Source organism: Carlito syrichta, unplaced genomic scaffold (assembly GCF_000164805.1).
Source record: "Carlito syrichta isolate Samal-C Ts95f unplaced genomic scaffold, Tarsius_syrichta-2.0.1 Scaffold303514, whole genome shotgun sequence".
Taxonomy (NCBI): Eukaryota; Metazoa; Chordata; class Mammalia; order Primates; family Tarsiidae; genus Carlito; species Carlito syrichta.
In genome coordinates this window covers 136,372-159,477 of record NW_007247610.1, presented here as the reverse complement: position 1 = coordinate 159,477, position 23,106 = coordinate 136,372, and the positions used below count along the sequence as shown (strand labels likewise).

Below are 23,106 nucleotides of genomic sequence, written 5' to 3'. Positions count from 1 at the left end.
AACAAAACGAACTAAAAAACGAAAACCACCCATTTTTAAACCTATTCATCTACAAAGCTGAAATATTTCGTTCAAATACTTATGAGATGTTTAGCATTTGCCAGGGCACTATTCTAGAAACTGAGGCCATAACAGTGAACAATAAAAATCATTGTACCTCTCCTCACAAAGCTTACATTCTAGAAGGAAAGAAGTAGTAGATGTATAATAGGAGGTAGTGATGTATGCTTTGAAAAAACATACAATGCTCAGATAAAGCATTTAAAATAGTACCTGGCATTCCAGTAGCCTAGAAGTGGGAAATAACCCAAATGTTCATCAACTGATGAATGGATTAAAAAAACACAGTGTATCCATACAAGGGAATACTGTTCAGGCACAAGAAGGAATGAAGTAATGATACACGTTACAACATGAATGAACCTTGAAAACATTATGCTAAGTGAGAGAAGCCAGATACAAAAGGCCACCTGTTGCATGATTCCATTGATAGGAAATAGCCAGAATAGGTAAATCCAGACAGAAAGCAGACGAGCAATTGCCAGGGGCTGCTGCAAGTTGGGCAGAATAGGGAGTGGCTGCTTACTGGGTACCAGGTTTCCTTTGGGGTGATGAAAATGTTCTGGAGATAGAGGTCATGGTTGCACATCATTGTGAATGTATTAAGTATCATTAATGGTAAACTTTGTTATAATATTGTACCGCATCAAGCTATTGTACCTGACACATAGCATTCTATAAACCTTATAAGTACATCTTACTGTAAAATAAACATTTTATAGTAAAATAAACAAAAGTATCTCACACAAGAAATTACCTGGGTCAGTAAATGATTAAATACACTTTTAATCACTGAAATGCTATGCAGTCTTTGAAGAGCATGGGTATGAGCTATAAGTACTAACATAGAAAGACATCTGGTATGTTTCATGAGAAAAATTGCAGATCAAGCATATATATGTCAAAATACACATGCTCATGTACACACATTTATATATGCCTAGAAAATGACTGGACTGGAATAAGAAAAGTGAGAATAGTGGTTAGCCCTGGGTTGAATAGGATGGGGGGCAGGTAAGTTTTTTTTGTTTATTTTACTTCATATCCTTCTATATTGATTTCGTATGTACAATATATGCACTTTGGGGTTTTTGGATGGCAAGTTCAGAGTTAACAGTGTGACACGGCAGTCAAAAAATTCTAATCTGCTCATAGGTGGCATTATAAAAGATACAGAATCTAGAACTCGGGAGGTCATTACCAGACTTGAGAGTTAAAATCTACTGGCTTCATATCCCTTATGAGTAAAACTTGTTACTTTCTCAGTGTGAAAGTCCTTCTTCGATGCTGGGGAGTGGTTTCTGCATGTGGTCACAGGGACATGAGACGCTCTGGTAAGTTCAGCTTCACAGAGCACAGAGTACTCCAAAAGTGCTCAATAGCTACTGGTTCAACGTGCCCAGAATCCGAAATAATGGGTAAGGCATGAAGTGTTTTAAGTTTTTGTTCAAACTTTCTCCTTAACTTGTTAAAGAATGTCTTTAAAAATTCAATTAATAAAGGAGCATAAGATACTATTATTATTAAATCCACCCACAAGTCTGAACTCTTAAAAAAAATCATTTTATTGATCCTTTACCATACAAAATTTATTCAAATTACACCCATTTGAAGTGGTAAGATCACAGCTAGAGAACAGGTCACCCTGTAACAAATCTATTTACAAAATCCATCATAAAAGCTTTTTTTGTTGTTTTTTTACATTATATTACATATTTTCTTTTTTTAAACTAGCATACAACACAAAGCTAAACTGATTAGTAGTTTGCCTACTCCCAACCTTGGGAGAAATACTTCCTTTTTACAAAATCATGTACCCCGTAGGAAAAGAAATTCCCACACCCTGACAATTGCCACCCAACTTACTCTGCAAGGCATCTTCCTTCAAATCCCTCCTTCTCATACACACGAGTTGTCATGCACACACCAAGTTATTTTCTTTTACCTGAAAGCTAAAGCTTTAAATACTGCAATTTTATTTACAGATCTACACGTACAACAAAAATGAAAACAAGAACCACAACAAAAAACAAACGAAGTAACACTATTAAAAAATTACAAACCAGCTAGAAAATATTCTGGCAGTGTTTACAAATTAATTGCTATTTTTGTACAAAATTGCTAAATAATGAAAATGTGAGTAGACTACATATGAACTTAAATAAAATGATTGCTATGCACAACTCTGTACATATAAACACACACCTAACACTGTTTGACAGCTCATGTGTTGCCCTTTATACATTTTATTTTCTAAGGCTCACGCAGTCATAATTCGCACACTTGTAACTTTTAGCCATTTCATGTGTGAGCTTAAATAGCAGCAACTCAATGGTACCAGGAAACCTGCATACTTAGTACTTAAAGTAACACAAATACTGTAGTACTAACCCACTTTGTGTGCCAGATACTAAGTCAAAAAGAAAATGACGAATGCAGGCAGAATACAGTATGGACATCTAATTAATGTACACCAGTTAATCCCAGTAACTGGAAAAACTTGACGCATGAAGGAACGTTTAAGACTTATTAGTATTCCTTTCATTTTTAAAACAATAAATACGGCATTACAGAACGAAAAGTTTCAACGAGAAAGTCAACGAAACACACAACAACCTAGCCAGGTGAGCTCAGTCTTTAGACTTTGGAAAAAATCAGCTTTGTGCAGCTGGCGAAGAGAATGACACAAAGCTGGAAGCAGAGGCAGCTAACCAGATGAGATAAATATGGGAAATGAGGAGAAGCTTGGCATAAACGGTTTCCCATACAGGAAAAAACCCCACAGTGCATTTCCAGTAGGCACTTAACACAAAGCTCCCTCTCCCTCCCCCACCCCAGCAGTTCGTCTCGGACCACACCGATATTTTGTACCAAGGCCAGTGTGTGTGCGGGGAGGAGGCCAGGGATGGGGGCTGAAGAAGAAAAAGGAAGATCGTCTGCACCTTTGTTTTTCTTCCCAAACATACACCCATGCATACCCACACGAAGAGTTTAAAGTGCTGGTGTCATCTGTCTTGACCCCACCACCACTTTGCATATTGTGGAAATCTGCCTAGAGTAAACTGGCTGGGGCTCTTGTGGTTTTTTGTTTTTTTCCTAAGGGATATTTTCAATCCGGTTCAACATGTATGAGTTGAGTGCCTACTATGTGCCTACCACTGGGTCTGGCGCATAGCATTTCAATTTAACTGTTCGTTTTGAGGTTTGTTCTTTCTCTGGCTCCCTCATTCCCACAATCCTTAGCATCAGGGAATGGATTGGAGGTCCTATCCCACATTCCCAGTGGGAGATGGCCACTGCCACTTGCCAATGGGAAAGTCACTCTTGGACATAACTGGCAGGATTTGCAGCTGACACGAAGCCTCCAACTTGGGACGTTATACCTGAAGAGTAAGGCGGGAGACGCCCTGGCATTCTCTCCCTTCATTTGCTCCGTTCCGCCTTCCCTTGGGCCAACTCACTCCTTCAAAGAGGAAGGGGAACAGGGTCTGGCCAGAACTATTCCAGCCCCGGACACAGTGGGAGCTCCCTGGTCTTACCAGCTTAAGGAAATGCCACTCACACAATGGGGATGTTTGTCTCCCTAGAGGCCTCTCCCTCTGACCCCATCCTGAGAAGTGGTCTCCCTGAGTGCAGCGTAAGAGAGCCCTTTCCCCGGTCCCAGAGGTCCGGGAAGCCCAAGGAAGGAGGGATAGATGCCTGCTGCTCCTTGGGACTGTTCCGTCATCTGACCTGGTTTTGTTTTCCAGTGGGCCACCCCAAAGAGTGAGCACCAGGACTGGCGCTCCAAGTTCCCCCTCCCAGAAAAGGAAGCAAGATGGGACAATGCTTCTTGCAGAGGCTGGCAGACCTTACTTAGATCACACAGGTTTAGTTGCTCTGATCAATAAGGTTCTCTCCCTCTGCATCATGTGAATTTGCAAAAACTGCTTCAAAGTAAACAATTAAATTGAAATGGTGATGAGTGCCACAGGAATGCTTAAATGGCAGCTAGAAAAATAAAAAGTCTAAAACAATCCACAAAGAACTCCTAAGTAGGCATTTGCTACAAATCAACTGGAAACTCACAAATACGTTGGGGACAGAAGTGGGAGTGGTTTATGGAGACAGGAAAATCCACAACAGCTTAGAGTGGCAGAACTCTACTAGTCTTCTGTATCTGCAACAAGTATATTTGAAAACAGGTTCTTCATCCAAAAGGCTGTGGAGGTTCTTTTGACCTCCTAGTGGGACAGAGGTCCATAGCTTACACTGAATTATGACAGTAATTTAAATATTCCTAAGAAGAGCTGAAGAAATCCATTTCATACTTTTGCATGACTTCAAGTTTGCATTTGCTGCAGTTCCATTCCATATTAGCAGACCCCAAAGACATGCATTCTGCGGAGAAGGCACGGCTTGAAATGCTATTAAGGAAGATTGCTGTTTCCCAGTGGGCCAGGTGGCCAGACCCCGTTCTACAGCCCATCCATCAGGCCCAGCAAGCCAATCTGGGAGGGAGGAAGGGAGGGAGGGAGGAAAGGGAAGGAGGAAAAGTCGGGGTGAGACACCTGATTGCACATTTTCTCACTTGCTGACTCATCCAGGAGATCTTGGAGTCTGGAGCAAAGCAGGGCTTTCCCAAGGGAGCCTGCAACTGTGCGTTTAGACTATTTATTATTATTTTTTAATTCATTAAAATGTCAGCTTTCTTCTGAAGTTTGTTGTTTACTTCATGATACTCTCTTGGCGGAAGAAAGTAGGAAGGGACAACACTGCATGACAGATGTTCTGGTTCCATGATAAAAAAATATTGGTTTGTAAGGAGGGTTCACACAAAGCACAATCAACTACACATGAAGTCTTCCACCAGCGGGAGCTTTTCCAAATCATAAGCATCAAAGAGATCGCTGATGCCTTCCTCCTCCCCTAGGCTCAGGAGATAGTCCTCTTGCAGCAGGGGAGGCAGTAAGTTTACAAACGGTCCTTCTAGGTTGGAAGGAATTTGGTCCTCAGTCTGCTGTAAAAGGTTGGCTGGGGAGGCCAAAGGAGAAAGGTTTGCCATAGAAACTGAGCAATCGCTATGTCCTGAGTTGGTTGAAGCCAAATCTGAAAGGAAAACATTGGTGGAAACAAAAATTAAGTTAGGAGAAAAGAGTGAGATGACTTTATGATGCAGACCACCTTTTGCTAACAGGTGACTTGTCACCTTTCTTTGCTCTAGTCCATTAACTCATCTTTTAAAATACCTGCTGTCAACAAACAAGAATGCAAATAGTTTGAATGATGATGGGCTAACAAGTTCAAAAACTTCTCTGCTATCTAATGATTGCTTTAAGAAAAGCAAAACAAAACATATTTCCTGAAAAGTTGGCTCCAATAGTAAAACTTACCACATAAAAAAAATTTTTTTTTAATGCTGGGTCTCACTAAGTTGCCTAGGCTGAAGTGTATTGGTGTGATCATAGTTCACTGTAACCTCAAGCTCCTGGTCTCAGGAGATCTGCCTCAGCTTCCCAAGTAGCTGGGATTACAGGCAAAACTCACCAATTTTAACTCAGTCTTTTTTGGACAGGCAGCTTTTTAAAGATACTACTAAAAATACATATAATAAGATATATCTACTTTGAATTTCTGTGGTGAAAAAAGATGGTCTTTTGTTTTACCACTTCATGTGCTGTATTTTTGCTCAGTATTAAATCAAACCTATTCATTTAAATCACCCCTATTCTTGGTGCTATATTGGGAGACAGTAGGGAAAAAATTAAATCCATACCCCTAAGCTGAAACTAAAATTATATATATATGTAGGGTCCTTTGCTCTAGGGATAGAAGAAAAAGGAGAAGTTAGATTTATTTTCCTCCCATATTTTTTCCCCATCTTATTGGGAGGAAAATAAGACAAAAATGATCTTACAATGGTTTTCTCTCCAAACTTTGTTTTATTGACCTCTCTAATAATTTCTGGAGCGTCATTCAAAGATGTGTGGCCAAGCGGAGATCATGACCCACCAAGACAGCTGACAGCTTCGCTCCTCACTTCAGCTGGTTTTCCAAAACACTGCAGAGAAATGTTTTATGGTACCAGCAAAAGTCTGAAGTGACTTGCTGAAAATCATCATTTTATTCTGTAAACCGGTCAGAATGTCTTGTAAAGAATGTTACCTTAATAACAATAGAAGCTTTTGTTTCTTGCCTAGACTTGTGGTTCCAATACAAGATCCTTCTAGTCACCTTCATTTTTAACATAGTTTCCAAAAGACAAAAGTGGAATTTTTACCTTTGGAAGTGGGTTTAGGGATATTCCCATTGTGGTCTTGGTTGTTTGTTTTCATTGGACTGTGTGTTTCAGTCTCTTCTGGACACAAGTAAACCTCAATGGGTCCTTGGGTACTTGCCAAATGTATTTGTAGGCTCTATGAACAGAAGTGGGAGAAGTTCAAACCAGAAATTCTTTTTAGAAATAAAAGCCATAGTAGTCATCTAAAAATGGAAAGAGTAATGTTCATTGCTCATTTTGCTTCTTCCTGCTATTCTAACTCTATCAATGACTGTCATCCTCTAGAGCAGGGTCAGCCAACTAAAACCCGAGGGCCAAATCCCATCCACCAACTGGCTTTGTCAATAAAGTTTTATTGGAAAAGAGTCCCGTCCATTCTCATTGTTTATGTATCACTTCTGGCTTTTTTCATATTACAATGGCAGAATTGAGTCACTGAATAGTCTGGACAGAGACTACATGGTTCACAAAGCCAAAAATGTTTACTATGTGGCACTTTAAAGAAAAAGTTTGTTGAGTTCTACCCTAGAGAAAGAGAACTTTTGGGGGGAATAAGTCTGAAAATGGCACTATGGGTGAATTGTGGTCTTTGAATATATTCTTTTTTCTGCAAATTATTAAAAGAACTTTAAGTATTCCAAATACAGTATTTCCATGTTATTGTTTCTTTATGGTAGGGCTTTTAAATGTTGAACTGTAATAACCAACTGATGAATAATATTCTTAAGTGCTAGGAACTGCATTTAATAAGAGAATGCAGCATACTAATATTTAAAATTCTTTTTCATCTAGGTCAGAGAGCTATTATTATCTTTTAAGGTAAGAAGTCTACCCTAGATGGAAGCTTGTAAATTTCATTCTCTTTTTATCTTCTAGGCATTTTCTTTTTACTACAGCTCTTTATCTAGGTCTATATTATCAAAGTCATCTGACAACCATAAAAGTTTGCTGCCTACTTACAATATTTTAGTCTATCAATTAACCTGAAGCCCCATTTTATTTCTTAAAGGGACACATGCTATACGTGATTTTGAAAAATTCTTACAATGTGCTAAATTAGGGAGATACTTTAAAACATCTATCTCTCTATTCATGGTGGGTAACCACATACAGAGTAATCAACATAAACTTTCCCAAGTGGTTCAAATTGACCAGAACCACCAGATAACCAATTCTGAGAAAGAGAAAGTACAAGAGAGACAGGGCATCATATACCACTTTGAACTGGATGCCCTGCTAGGTTAAAATTTGACTTTTTCTTTTTTTGAGTTGGAGTCTCACTCTGTTGCCCAGACTGGAGTGCAATGGCCGCTCCCAGTCACCGCAGCCTCAACCTGCTGGGCTCCGGCGATCCTTCCACCTCAGCCTTCCAAGTAGCTGGAACTACAGGCACGCGCTACCACGCCTGGCTAGTTTTTGATTTATTGTAGAGATGAGGTCTTGCCAAGTTGCCCAGGTGGGTCTCGAACCCGCGGGCTCAAGCAATCTACTCACCTCAGCCTCCCAAAGGCACGGGATTACAGGCTGAGCCACTGAGCCCAGCTAAAATTAGACTTTTCGAATACTCAAAAAACATCTAGTTGTTGAAATGCTTTTAGATTTAGGGTTAAGTAAAATAAATGGGAAAGAACAATCAAGTTCTTAGGAGAGGACAGACTTTAACTATGAGTCAATGATTCTTCAATTTCAGGTATTCCAGAAAGATCTTTGCAGATGAACAAAGACACTGTCTCCTTACCTCTATTGAGTCAGGCACTTCAAGTCTTGTTTCTGGAGGGGCTTTCACAACTATAACAGTTTGGTCTTTAAGGCCACTAATTTTTCGAATATCTTGATATGTAACATAGGCTAACGTAAAGAATGTCAAGGAAATCTTCCATCTAATTGCCTCAGATGTAACCATTATGAAAATGACAAAATAGATGCATGGAAAAAAATTAAGATATTTTATGAGATATATAAATGTCATATATACATGTCTTCCCTTCTGAACCTGCAAATGTTTGGGGTTCCTCCATGAATCTTCTATTCTGTTGATATTCTAAACAACAGAAGAAACGTATAGCTTTATGCTGCTCCTTTCTAAAAAGTCTATAGCAATTTAAAATCTTAAAATAAACTCAGAAACAGAATAGTTGAAATAAACTATCAAATGAAAATCAAGACCCACTTAGTCAGGAATTTTGAAACCAGGGTCCTTTGAAGCACAGATATTCCATGAACTCCAATTTATTGCTCTATCACTCAATCTAAATGATGGCGGATCCCAATTTGATGAAAAAACTTAAGCTCTACTGACCATAATTAAAAAAAAAAAAACTCCCGTTACTTCTGTTTGCTGTTGGCAAGTGTCAGAAGCTACCAAACAAACGAGTAAGTCATAAATATATTAGAAGAACTCAGAATACTGCTCAGGCAGACAGCTTGTTTTCTTTTCTTTTCTTTTTTTTTTTTGGTCTTTCCTTTGTAGCCTTTAATCAGCTTATAGTACTACATTTTTTTAAATTAATCAATATTTTTTATTATGGTTTTGTGGGGTACAGTTAAGGGTTAGGTGTACAATTACGTTTCATTCAGGCACCCTGGACAGTTTGTTTTCTTAAGTGCACCTGGGTTGGTTGTGATTATATATTGCATACAGATGAGAGCATCATTATTTCTCTGTTAGAAAAATTATCTTTTGTGCAACACTATTAACTCTATCAATATTTCAGTGTTCACAAGGAGGAAAGCAGCTTCCAGGTGCTCTTGTGACTTGAATGAATGTGAGAAACACTGATTTAAGAAAAGAGAATAATATTTCAGTACTCTTGGTGTAGCTATTTCTAAGCACTGAACAATTCACTTAAATGTTCTGAAAGCCAAGTCTAAAAGGATATCTATCATGGAAGCATATGGTACTTATTAGATGACGAAAGTATTCATGTGAGCTTGACACTTGGCATGGCTTTCTTATATAAGAGATATGGAGTAACACAACTAATGTACAATGTCTTTAGCCAGTTATTATTTTTTAATATGAATCCACAACATTTTCTAGGATAAAATAGCAAACAACAAATCAATAAAGGCATTTCAGGAGGTAATAGAGTCTGTGACCTAACATGTCTAATACAGAAAATGTGCTTACAGAGCCTAACAGAAATGATGTCCCTTAGAACAGAAGCTTTTTATTAGAAACTGAAGGAAGCTATGAATCTACTCCCCTAGAAAAAAAGCACACACATCCACACAAAATCTGCATACACATTTAGGGGCATCTATCACAGACTGTCTTCTTTGAGTCTTTATAGTTGAGATAACAACCAATTCAATGTTAAGATCAATAGTGGCTGCCCTTTGCAGGATTCTAGGTTTTAGGTCACCACATATCCTATCAAAGAAGCCAACTGATGCCTTCATAGAAGACTGGGCAGTTCTGAATTTTTACTGAGAACACTGGAGAAAAGTGATAACCAGGGACTTACCCTACAGCACATTGTCAAAAAGTTATATGACAAGAACTTATTAAAATAAAAACTCATCTACAATTACTCAACGTGCTGCAGGAAGGAAAATTTCAACACAATTGTGAACAAGCTGTACCAATTTGGGAACTGAATGGCGAATTGAAATAAATTGTGCAAACATATTTTCCAATCTTACAAACTTTAAAGTGCTTCCTTTGTGGCTCCCTCCTGAATTTGCTCTTTGGGTTCACAGTCCCCTGCAAAGAAGCTTTCATTTTCTACAACAAACGCCCCAGAGTAAGCTAATATAGGTGACAATGTGCTAAGCCACATGTTCCGGAAGGCTGCCAATCATGTGTAACCACCCATCTTCTCCACAATGGGGCTCCCAACTAAACAATGAATGAATCAGCCCAACTGTTGGTTTCTTTCCCTGTAAGCCCACTCTGGCCACCAGTGGGGGTCCACATCATCATACCTCTCCTTCATCCCACTAATTATCAGCTGATAAGTTAATTCTTTGGTCAACAGGAAATGAACAACTGTAGGTTTAAAAAATTGTCCCCATGCCCTCCAACAGAGGGCCTGCTAAAGATGAGACACTGGAAGAATCTGGGCAGGACACGATTTTATTTTCTGTGTCATAAAGGTAAATGTGGAATCATCAGAAGTTGGGAACTAAAACCAGAAATAGGATAACTTAAAATATTTTTTTGGTCTTCTACTCATAACTGAGAATATTGGCTAATCCTTCTTGACATAATGAGGTAATCTCTCTTATTTTGTTTGTAGTGAGATGATGACGAGCAAATTTCCCTAAGATGGTCAACAGGTTGTTAGCAGGTTGAGAACAAGAACTGGCTTTTCATTTCTTTATTTCCAAGGACTAATGCTTGCAGTGGAACAGATGAATTTCTCAGGTCTTAGGGTGCTTCTGAAATCAGGTTTTTGTGTCTGGTATCAGCATAACACACTTTAAAGGTTATAGTATGATTTTTATACACTCTTTCAAACCCTTCAACTATAGCCCAATCTGATAGAGTCAACAAATTTCAATTGCTACAATATCTGACAAAAAGAAAATAGAATGTGAGAACCCCAACAGTGACAGCTAACACCCACCAAAAATATGGAAAACCAAAGATGAATCTGCTTAGTGTTGTCATTAATATTAATACTGGCATCTTGTGTATCTTAATTTAATAGTGTGGCCTTACACTAGGAGTGCACCCATATGGCTCAGCTACACTTGAATAAAATGCTTCAAAAAATAGTTCCCACCTGGCTATCAAAATAGATGATAGGATCCAGTCCAGTGACTATTTTACCATAAATACTGACTTTTCAGGCAAAGCTAAGCGGGTTTACATGAACACACACACACACACACACACACACACACACACACACACACACACACACACACACACGATACCTGGGTAAAAATCTACCTTGTGCATAAGCCAGATTGTCAACTCAACTCTGGAAATAGTCTATAAGGCACTAACCCCCAGTGAACTGGTAGCACAAAGGATATCTTTGATTCTCTGAATCCTCAGTTAACAGTTTGAGGTCCAGGGTGCAGCTTTGGATCAGTTCATCTAATTTCTTCTCTTCCTGACTGAGCTCGGTCACTTCTTTCGACAGGCCTTGACACTGGGCCAGCATGCCCCCATCCTCAGATAGACTGCAGCCCCTAGAAACCAAACACAGACTCTTCATAGCTATTACAAGGGAGGGGAGAGGGAGAAATGGTCCTTTGGGTAATATCCTCTCTTGACATGGGAGGTCACACTGCTTGTTAGCCGAAGTGTTAAAATTAGAACATTTACACATTTTTTTTCTTAACTATAGTCCTGCATTTTTCACACAATAGAAATTAAGTGAAAAAGCAGTGCTTTTTTCAGGGTTCTTTCCTCCAGGCAAGGCCTAATTCTTCCAAAGGCACAAATTCAGAGGGCCAAAGAAGGCAGCCACCAGTGTGCCCCGGACTCATGCCTCCCTGGGTGGTGGGGAAAGAAAGGATAAAATGATACAGAGAGAAAAGACAGAATGGTTCAAAATTTTTTTAGAAAATCACTTAAAAAATATAAAAGACTCAGGTAATTTCTGAGGGTCTTATGCCAATAACTAACAAGAAAAGGAAGCATAGGAAATAGATCTGTGCAGTATATATACAAGAACCAATACATTTCTCTAAACCAGAGGCCAAAATGGGTTACCAAACTGTCACAAAATTCCAAGAAGCACAAAAAAGTTACCTATTTATTTATCTTAAGTCTGAATTAGTAGTAATTTTTCAGAGACACCCTATAACCGATTTATTCCTTCCAATAGGCATTAATAGTGCAATACTGTCCTTATAAAATACTGGCTGTTCAGATGCTCTATCTAAAATTCATAAATTACATTATCATACATTTAATCATACATGTGGGTGTAACATGTGCTACTGTCCCTTTTTTTACAGAAGAAACGGAGGCATTTAAATCTTGCCTTAATTTACATAGAAATTGAGTTAATCTCCTATTATGACCATGAATACAGGTACTTGGTGATCGTGTGACCGTGCATATATGCACAGATGACCCATAAGCCATAGTCAATTTCCAAATTTCTATCAGAAACAATCCAAAGACCTGTAAGTGGCTGTCAGATACCCATGTGAGCACACATACAGACATCAATGTAGCAGATGAACAGCAGTCCAGTTTATAATTGCAGGGGTCTATGTAATCCAAACATCGCCTTGCTTGGCTAATCAAATATAAATCCCTTTATCTCTGACAGTATTTAAACAGAAAGTCTCTTTGTAAAGAGACTTTGAAGTTCTGGCTAAAAAGCTAAGGAAGGAAGAAAGAACGAGAGAGAAGAGAGGAGGAGAGAAACGATGAGTGGACATGACATGAAAGCTGGAACTAGAAGAAATGGAGGCAGTTTGAAATGACTGTCAGAGCTGGGGCAAGGGCGGGGCACTACTCACATCCACTGGACGTTGTTTTTGGATTTCTTCTTAATGAGGTGGATGCCTTCCAGAACGTTGGTGATATCATAAATCCTTCTCTTTTGCACTTTCAGCACCTCTGCTGCCTTGTTCAAATCCAAGACCCCATCAGGTGACTGGCTCAGGAGCTGAATGAACTTCTTGGTGAGCAGACCAAGGGACGTGTCATACCGCGTTTTTTCTGAGGGAGATTTTGGAGCTTAAAGAAAAACAAAAACCGAGCGGGTGGGGGACAGGGGGAAAGGTAAAGAAATGAAGGGTGTCTTTGCAGTCAAGCAAGCCTTCTTTCCCACTGCAGCCCAAGTATTAGTATCTGAAGCAAAGCTGCTGCTACTGTTGGTTTTGGAAAGTTATAGAAAGCTATGGAATTGCTTTACTAGGAAAGGAAGGGACAATAAAAATTCCAGTGTTTGAGTAAAGCACCGCACTTTGAATTTCTCAGGAATTTTCTACTTTGGCTTACCCCACTCCCTGAGTCTAATGAAGAACTAACTGAACACATAGTAAGTGCTCACAAGTATCTGTTGAATGAATGAAAAAGTGCTGTGGCCTGAGAGGATCAGCACACATGGGGCCACCCTGATGGAGCCAGGCTGCAAATTTCTCCAGTGTCACAGGACAGGGTCTCAAACAGACCCATCTGAACTCGCCTCTTTTTTCACAAACTCCTCAAATGATGCTTCATTTTGATGAAGGCTACCTGGAAAATCAAATCTCCCCATCCCTCTTAAATGAAATTTCTTCATTTTATACTGTACTTTTCCCCTTAGAGGTGCACAGATAAAGGTTTTAATTTAGCATCATACACAATTTGGGAATGCCTAGTGCATAAACTGCAGAAAAAGAGAAAAGAAAGTCTAATTTAGCCTTTGCATGAAATGCAAACACTTAAGGGACTATTTGGCTATTTCTAACCTACTTTTCTCTGTCTCCCACAAGAAACAATAATAGTATTCGATGGAAAGGAAACCAACTGTAATTTTATGGGAATCAATCAATGCTTCTGCCACCATATGAAACTGAGGTCGTCGCCATAGACATTACTGACTGTGGCATAGTTTGTCGACACCCAGTTTGCCTCAGACTCTGAAGTAATGTCCATTAAAGGAAGTTAAACTTAAATCTGACCATAGAACAATTCCAAAAGCCAGTATTCTGAGTTGAAAAATGAAACTGAGTACACTTAAAGAAGCCTTCCCTATGTATGTTAGTATTCAGGTACCAGAGCGACTCTGTAGCCTTTCGCTGGTTGTCTGCAGACAGTGTATTTATTTTTTGCATAAGCACAGAAAGAAATGAAAGAGAACACAACATGCCAAAATTATTCACACCTTGGAATCCTTCTAGCCACAGGCTTTAAAAGTTGGGAATCCCATACCAAGGAAAATAAGGAAATAGATGAAAGAATTCTTACTTTTTGGACTATCTGGACTTCGTAGTGCAGCTCTTCCTTTGCCCTTGGGAGTTTTTAAACCATCTGAGAGGTACTGCTGACCGCTTTCTCCTAGCTCCAGCCTTCGCTTTGCCTGTAATAAAAAGGTAGGAACTCGTCACCAGTCATATGGACAATAACAAAAGGGAGGCTGTTCATGGCCTGTCCTGCCAAACACTGCAGGCTCGTGCCAGCTCTCACCCCTCGCTCCAGGCCACTGAGCATCCTGTAATTCCCTAGGGCCAGAATTCCAACTCTGGAGGCCGGGTTGTCACACACACTCTCCTCACCTGCTACGATCATCCACATCCATCCACACTCAGATGGACAAACTCAGCGATCCTTTAGCATCAGGTTCAGGAGCCACTTTATTCATTTATTTACTGAGTCAACATATGGGCCAGGATGGGGCTAGACACCATGGAACTTAAAGTTACTTTTCCCCATCGAGTCGTTGCTGTCCACCTCCTAATCCCTGATCTGGGTTGGACCTTGGGTATTTTTTATAAGAGTTACTTTCTTTCTGTTTCTCATTTTCTCTAAGGTAGGGACCATTTCCTTGCCATTTCTCTTTGTATACCACGTGCTCCCCGGAGCTTGGGTTTCTGTAGGTATTAAATCACTCGCTTTCTCTATACAGTATATTCTATGAAAGAAAGAGTGATTGAATAGCAACACGACTACCCATGGACTACAGATGACCCTTCGTCAGAAAAACAAACATTGCAAACACGCAATCTTGGGCTTCAACCAGGATTACTTTCTCCATTTTGTCACCAAGCCTGGCAAAGAGAAGCCCTCGCCTAAATTTTAAATTTAACTCCATTTCAATTTTAAAATATCCACATAGTATCTTCTGTGTACTGGGCACCGGGCTTAGGGAAAAGAGGTAAGCAAGACAGATAAGGGTTCCTCCCTTTCTAGGGTCCAAAATAGAAGACATAATACCCGATTAAATAAGTAATTGCTAGGTACTAACCGTATGGGCATGACAGGTGTTTAGACAGTGTGGCTCCAACCAGACACCCGGCATGAAAATATGTATTTAGGCTCATTTTGAGGCAGATTCTTCTAATGAGGACAACTGCAATTTCAACTCCCCCATGATGTGGAAACATAAGTAATAACTTAGCAGCTGATGACAGATATCCAGTTTCTCTCTGGAAAGTCATCAGCTAAACTTGTACCATTCATACAGCTCATCCAAATTGACACGTGACAAAAAATGTAAGATATACATTGGATTTTCCAGAAAGTACCCAAAAAGGGTAAACTAGCACAACAATTGATAATGATTACATGTTAAATTATATTTTGGCTTTACAGAATATTATTCAATAAATAAAAGCTGCCTCTTGAACAACACAGTTTGAACTGCACGGGTCCACCTATACCTGGATTTTCTTCCGAAGACTAACCCCTCCTCTTCCTCCTCAGCCTACTCAAGGTGAAGATGATCAGGATGAAGACCTTTATGATGATCCACTTCTATTGATGAATAATATACCTGTTTTCTCTTTCTTATGATATTTTTTTCATCTGGCTGCTCTATATACCCATATGTCTTCTATCTCTGAACCCCGGACCTATAGTTCAGCACCTAGAAACTAGTTAGAAATGCCAATTCTAGGGCTCACCTCAGATGTGTTGGATAAGAAACTCAGAGAACAAGGCTGAGCAATCTAACAGGCCCTCCAGGTGATTCTGATGTACCCTAAAGTTGGAGAGACATTGCTTTAGACCTTAGGGGAAAAGAGTAGGGGTAACACTCAGGCACACTCCTGCTGTGGCCTCTTTCACATGCCCTGGTCTCTAACTTTACTTGGCGGATGAGAAAAACTATCCTGTGTGTACCATTCTCATTCATTCCAAACATCATGGCTTTATAATCACATTTTCTTCTCTCTAGCTTACTTCATTGTGAGACTAGAGTATATAAACACATATAACACACAAAATGTGTTAATCGACTGTTTTTGTTATCAGTGAGGCTTCCAGTCGTTATCAGTAGGCTATGAGGCTGGGTGTGATGGTGCATGCTTTTAGTCTCAGCTACTGGAGAGGCTGAGGTGGGAGGATTGCTTGTGCCCAGGAGCATGCTTGAGCATGACCAGCCTAGGCAATCTTGTGAGACCCCATTTACACAAAAATAAAAAAGACAAAAACAGTAGCCTATTAGCATTAAGTTTTGGGGGAGTCAAAAGTTATACATGAATTTTTGACTGTGTGGGAGTTGGTGCCTCTAACCTCAGTGTTGTTCAAGGGTCAACTGTAATATTAAAATTATTATTTCACCTGTTTTTGTTTATATGTTTTTTTCACTAAGTAGCTTGCATTTGTGGCACACATGATCTTTCTACTGAACAGCACTGAGCTATAAACATTATTCTAACAGCCCAGGAAGGACAATTTGGCAGTTTGTTTTCTTGACTTCATTTTTCCCCTCCCAGCTACTCTGTCAAATCCTCAGGTGGGCCTGTTTTGGTTGGTCCAGCAAACATCCCCTCTTTACCAGGTAGATGCTCCCTGTTTGTTCTTTGGGGAGCCACCCCTTCCCTCTCACAGCCTAAGTGCATCTGCGCATACAGGTGGCCTTGGCCGGGCTAATCATTGTGTCCCATCCTGTGTCTCCTCTCCCCATACAGTCAACGGGCCAAGTGGCACATGTCCAAAGCTGGGTGAACAAAGGCTAAGCCCAGGAATTTTTCGGGTACTTACCGGCAAGAAGGGGGTATGTCCTTCTGGTACAGTTAATAAGCTAGTGGTCTGAAGCTACCTGAAAAATGGAGCCTCCTCAGGGGAGAGCAGAGTGGAGAGATGGAAAGGGGTCCAAAACCACCGTGAAAACACAGGCTCTGGTCACGCACTCAGGGCAACAGTTGTTTTTCCCGGACGGTTCAGTTGTATGGGCCAATACAATCTCCTTATTGCTTAAAGCACCTGAAATGTGCTGGTGCCACTGACAGTGTGTGGAACTGGCTGAGTCAAGAAGGACTATGGTGCAATGAGGAGCCGGCAAGCCTTGCTAGAGGGGCAGTGTTCTAGTCACTTTTTGTGGCCATCAGGAAGATACTACAGATAGAGATAAGCTTCAGAGGCTTGCCCACCTAAAAGAAAATGGTTTTGCTGTAGAAAGCAATCCTAGAAGACACAGAGCTGTATTCTCCGCCCAAATTAAAGTCAACAGAAGGAAAACAAAGTTGAACAGTGTGGGGCTGGACACAGTGGCTCATGCCTGTAATTCCAGGACTTTGGGAGGCCAAGGCGGGAGGGTGGCTCGAGGTCAGCAGTTCAAGACCAGCCTGGGCAACAGAGCAAGACTTTAAATTTACAAAAAATAAAAAAATTAGCTCAATATGGTAGTGCACATCTGTAGTCCCAGCTATTTGGAAGGCCGAGGTGGAAGGACTGCCTGAGCCTAGGAGTTTGAGGCTGCAGTGAACTGTGATTGCACCCTACCCTCCAGCCTTGGAGACTGAATGAGACCCGACTCAAAACAAAGACAACACAGAAGCGTGGGACCCAGAACTCTTGGGCCCTGGAGGCTATACTCAAGAACTCTCACAGTGAAGAACTACCCACTGGCCAGCAGTCTACTGTTTCAGATGGCCTTGAGGCTATAGGTTAGGGAAGTTAACTTCCAGGAACAGGACTAATCTCAATGTGTGACATTGGTGACTTAGCATCAAGTCATAAGTTGATCAATCTAAATGCTAGATAGATAAGCTACTAAAATTCTAAAATTTAAAGGCATTTTTATTGCCAGAGAATTGCTAAGTCTAGAAATCAAAGGTCTCTAAAGAAATGTCTTAGCCTCTAAGGAAATCAGTCACTAGGTTCATAAATCCACACCAGAAATGAATGAACTGTGAAAGAAGAATAGCCCCAGAAATGCCTCACAGAGGATAGGACTTGGGGTGGTCATATTGGCTCCATAAACAAGACACCAAGTGCCTGCTATCCCTGTTGAGGAGGTCATGACAAGCTATGGGAGGTGACCACTGTATGTTTCCCCTTTTCCAAATGTTTCTGTGGGGTTACCCTGTCATTTTTCCTCCACAGGCTTTTTTTTTTTTTTTTTTTTTGAGTCAGAGTCTTACTCTGTCACCCAGGCTAGAATGCAGTGGCACGACCACAGCTATTGCATCCTCGACCTGCTGGGCTCAGGTGATCCTTCTGCCGCAGCCTTCTGAGTACCTGGAACTATAGGTGTGCGCTACCAAACCCAGCTAATATTTTTTATTTACTGTAGAGATGAGGTCTTGCCATGTTGTCCAGGCTGGTCTCAAATCCCTGGACTCAGACAATCCTCTCGCCTTGGCCTCCCAAAGTGCTGGGATTACAGGTGTGAGGCACTGCACCCGGTTTTCCTCCGCTGTTGAGTGAAAACTGAACTGGACTTGAGCGTACCACATATTAGCTGCTTAGCCCTAGATCTAAGTAAACATGGATGCAATAATTAGACTCTCTTTTGAAGATGGGCTAAGAATTTTGAGATATTGTATAGCAGCATTATTTTAATGCTTAACTCGGCAAACTCAAGCACACGCTTGGTATAACAAAAAACTAGCTAGCAGAATTAAAAATAGTGGTGATCTCTTACTATACTACCTGCCATGGCTGATGAAAACCTCTTGAGAGCATCTTGCTGACTGTAGAGTTATTTATTGTTTATATGCAGATCTTCATATTGCATGGCCCCTACCTTATTATTTTTAAGGGTAGCTTTTATCATAAACAAGGTATGTGTTAATGTTAGAACCTCAGCCCCATTTAAAATAACATGCCTCTGTAATGAAACAGTTGTATTCGTATGCGTTTCTGAAAACATCTCTATGAAAAGAAGAATAATGGTTGGAGTAGATTATGGTGGCCTGTAGTCCCAACTACTCTAGAGGCTGGCTTGAGTCCAGAGGTTCGAGACCAGCCTGCACAACACAGAGGACCCCATCTCTATTAAAAGAAAAAAAGGCCGGGTGGGGTGGCTCACACCTATAATCCCAGCACTTTTGGAGGCTGAGGCAGGTGGATTGCTTGAGCATAGGAGTTTGAGAGTAGCCTGGGCAACTTAGAGAAAGCTTGCCTCTACAGAAAAAAAAAAAATAGCTAGGTGTGGTGGCATGTACCTGTAGTCTCAAGATACTTGGGATGCTGAGATGCTGAGGTAGAAGGATCGTCTGAACTCAGAAGGTAGAGGCTGCTGTGGGCCATGATCATTGTGATCATGCCATTGCACTCCAGCCTGGGAGACAGAGCGCAACCCCGACTCAAAAAAAAAAAAAAGAAAGAAATAACCACAGGGAAGTCAAACAGTGGACTGTAGGGAACATCTGTAGTTTCTGTCTGGTATCTGTTGCCTCTATTTTTTTCTCTTGAGGAAGAGACTCTTCCTCAGTTCTTAATTCAGGTGGTTTCTATTAGTCTCTAAGCCTGAAAACAAAAGGCCTGAGGTTGCTCAACATTTTAGGATGACCTTTCCCATCAAGGCTGCAGAGGTGAGCACTGTAATCCTGGCCCGCCAGTCAGTGTACTCCAATCCTGTGGCTGAAGAGTCTGGTGTAGGATGAGCCCATGACCAATATAAGATGAGTCAGTCAATCCTGGGATTTTTATTGGGAACCACTGGGAAAGTCCTGGGTTCTTTTCACTAGAAGTTATTAGGCTGGCAGGATATAAGCCTAGAGCTACTTGGGAACTGAGCCAATATAAAGGAAGAAAAACCTGGCGAAAAGTTGAGTCCCAATGCCTTCAAAAGAGTTGCTAGATTCAACCATGCCCAGAGGCAGACATTTGTGTCAACGAACAAATTCCCTTTTTTGGTATGACACCCCATTTAGATTATTACCACTTGCAATCAAGAGTCCTGACAGATATAGACCTTTAGTATTAACTATTACACAATGAACATTTGAGTGTGTACGATATATTGTACCATGTACCATGTTAACTTTCCACTCGATTATCTCATTTGCATAAAAATTCTTTCAGGTAGTTGTTATTACCTCCTATTTTACATGCCTAAGTAACATTTCCAAGATTCCACACAGGGAAGTGTGCCTGCTCAAGTCCATGACTACAACTATTTCATGAAAAGATTGTGAAAAACTGTCACATAAAAATATTTTAAAAGCTATATTAAATGGATACTATCTTAATAAGCTTAAATAATTTCACTTTTTTCATAATTTTAACAAACTCTTCTTTAAAAAAAAGTGAAAAAAAAACATCAAAAACCTCTTCCTTACATAATAAATGCACACGATAATTTAAATAGTACAAATGGGTACACATGAAAGCAAACTTTTCTCTGACTCCTGATCCCCAGTTTCTATCCTCAAAGGCAAGCACTATTAAGTTACTTGGGTCTATGTAAATACAAGTACCTATGTAGATATACATCACAACAACTTTTAAAAAATTAGGTACACGAATGGTAGCAATCACATACTATTCTGTTAATAACAAATGTCCGATTTTGATCCCTATCAGAACATATAGAATGACCTTATTTTTCATAGCCCCTTAATATTATATTAATTAATATACCATGATTTATTTACTGAAGCAGACATCTACTAATGGACATGTGACCCTCCTCTTTTATGATCATTTTCCCAATGAATATTCACACTGGCATCATGGGGTAAGTAACTATACCCATCTTGCACTGAGGCAGAAAAGATAAGGATTTACTTGAGGTCTCAGTTAATAAGTGACAAACACCAGGATTTGAACCCTGGTCTGTTCAAACAATCTGTTAGTGCCCATGACTGTCTTGGCCTTATTGAGATGTCTCACCTCTGCTTCCATAGCAACGCCTGGACTGCCATTGCATGATTTTGCCACCATGACAAATACATACTCCAGGCTTCCTCACTGGACTCAAACAACAGGTCATAAGCAGCTTAGTTTCCCCAGAGGCTTGCATATGGCATGCACTCAATCAAATTGACTTATTTATTTTGAATGAACCAAGGAATAAATTCGCAAAGTCCCTTAGCAGGTAAATTACAAAATGCCAATGTTACCAACCTGCAGAACAGATACATGTGAGCATGTGCATGTGTGTATATAAAAAAGTCTGGAAAGATCCTCGCCAAATGTAATGGTGGCTGTCTCTAGAAAGTAAAAATTAAATATGGAGTGATGAATTCATGTTTAGATTTCTGCAATATTTGATTGTATTTTTAAAAGTGACATGTCTACATATGCCTTAAACCATACAAACTAGCAATTCTGCTTCTTGGAGTACATCCTAAACATTTATGTTTTTTCTAGGACTTGTCTATTAAAAGCAACAAGAGGCTGGGTGTGGTGGCTCATGCCTGTAATACCAGCACTTAGGGAGACTTAGGCAAGAGGACTGCTTGAGCCCAGGAGTTCAAGACCAGTCTAGGCAACATAGCAAAACCTCATCTCTACAAAAAATTAACCGGGCATGGAGGCATGTGCCTATCTGTAGTCCAAGCTACTCAGGAGGCTGAGGCTAGAGGATCCCCTGAGTCCAGGAGTTCAAGGCTGTGGTGAGCCATGAGTGTGTCACTGCACTCCAGTCTGGGTGACATGAGATTCTGACTCAAAAAAAAAAAAAAGGAAAAGGGAAAAAAAAAAGCAACACAGCTAGTATGCTTGAACATTTGTATTTTTCTGCATGTCCCACATAGATGCCCAACCTCAGAAGGAAAATTCAGTTAGTTATTGTACATTTATATTAATTAATATTGATGCACATCTATATATATATTTAAAGCAAGTGTGAATAGTAAACTTGTATTTTTGTGGGGAAATTATATGCATAGAAAGCAAGTATCTAAGGATATACACCACACACCAAATCGTTCAAAAGCATAAATCTTTGGGTGGTAGGCTTATGGTGATTTTACTTTCTTTTCAGCTTTTTATATTTCAAAATCATTTTTAAGTGAGCGTGGGTTTCTTGCCTAACAAGAAAAGTAAAAATCATTTCCATTTTGGGTTAAACAAAAGAAGTCTGGTGGTTTATTTTCCAGACTAGTGAATATGTGATCATTCAAGTCGATGGGTTCAAAACAGAAATGGGATATGCTACCAGAAAGGGCATCCACCATCACAGTGCAAACGGAAGGGATGTTCTTATTTACCATGTAACTAAGCCACAGGAAAAATTAAATCAAGGAGGGATGGCCTGCTCTATGTTAACAAACTATCAATGCGAAAATAAACTCCCTTCCTCAAGTTAATAGAAGATATGAGATAGGGAAAGAACTTGATATATGATACATTTTGCCTCAATGTCAAAGATGAAACAGAACATTTTGAACAGGGGAAGAAAGAGAATAAAATAAAATGGAAGCAAAAAGAATGAGGATCAAGTTAAGTACACCAGTGAAATAACGCAAGGAGGGAAATTCCAGCTAAGACTAGACCACAGATGAATCTCAATCAGACTCTGGCCATTAGGTCAGTGGGTCAAGGCATGAGGATTTTAAGAAAAGAACACCTAGTTTTCAGTTGTGACCATATTGTGATTCAGTCTAGCTAAACACTTTTGAATCCACTCAAATATTTATTGAGTGTCTGCTGTGTACCAAGCCCTGCATGGGCATATGACTATAAAGGTGACATGGTGGCCCCTGTTATCAACGAATGTACAGGCAAACAGATAATGAGAAATGCATTACAAATGCTGCCATAAGCCCAGGGTGAGGTCAAGGAGGGCATGTCGAAGGGGTGCAGATGTGGAGAGACTGGTTAGGAGTGGTGGCTTTTGAACCGAGTCTTCAAAAGTGAGTGAGCTTTATCCTGCAGAGACGGGAGTGAAATCAGGGGAGGTGACTGGCTGTCCTAAAAAGAACAGAAGCATGCAGACAAGGAAGAGTGTTGGTGGGGAGGGAGGAGTTTTGGGTGCAGAAGGATGAGGAAA

General features: G+C 40.1%; 1 protein-coding gene across 1 annotated transcript in view; it reads right to left on the bottom strand.

Annotated features, from left to right (window-relative positions):
• Positions 1-1,604: 1,604 nt before the first annotated feature.
• Positions 1,605-23,106, bottom strand: part of E2F3 (E2F transcription factor 3) — a 78,015-nt gene continuing 56,513 nt past the window's right edge. The window contains exons 2-7 of the mRNA XM_008058618.1: positions 14,187-14,298; positions 12,752-12,953; positions 11,306-11,464; positions 8,058-8,172; positions 6,320-6,455; positions 1,605-5,148 (exon numbers count right to left, since the gene is read on the bottom strand). Coding sequence (XP_008056809.1) covers positions 4,886-5,148; positions 6,320-6,455; positions 8,058-8,172; positions 11,306-11,464; positions 12,752-12,953; positions 14,187-14,298 — 987 coding nt within the window. The 3' untranslated portion in view covers positions 1,605-4,885. The remainder of the gene's footprint in view (positions 5,149-6,319; positions 6,456-8,057; positions 8,173-11,305; positions 11,465-12,751; positions 12,954-14,186; positions 14,299-23,106) is intronic.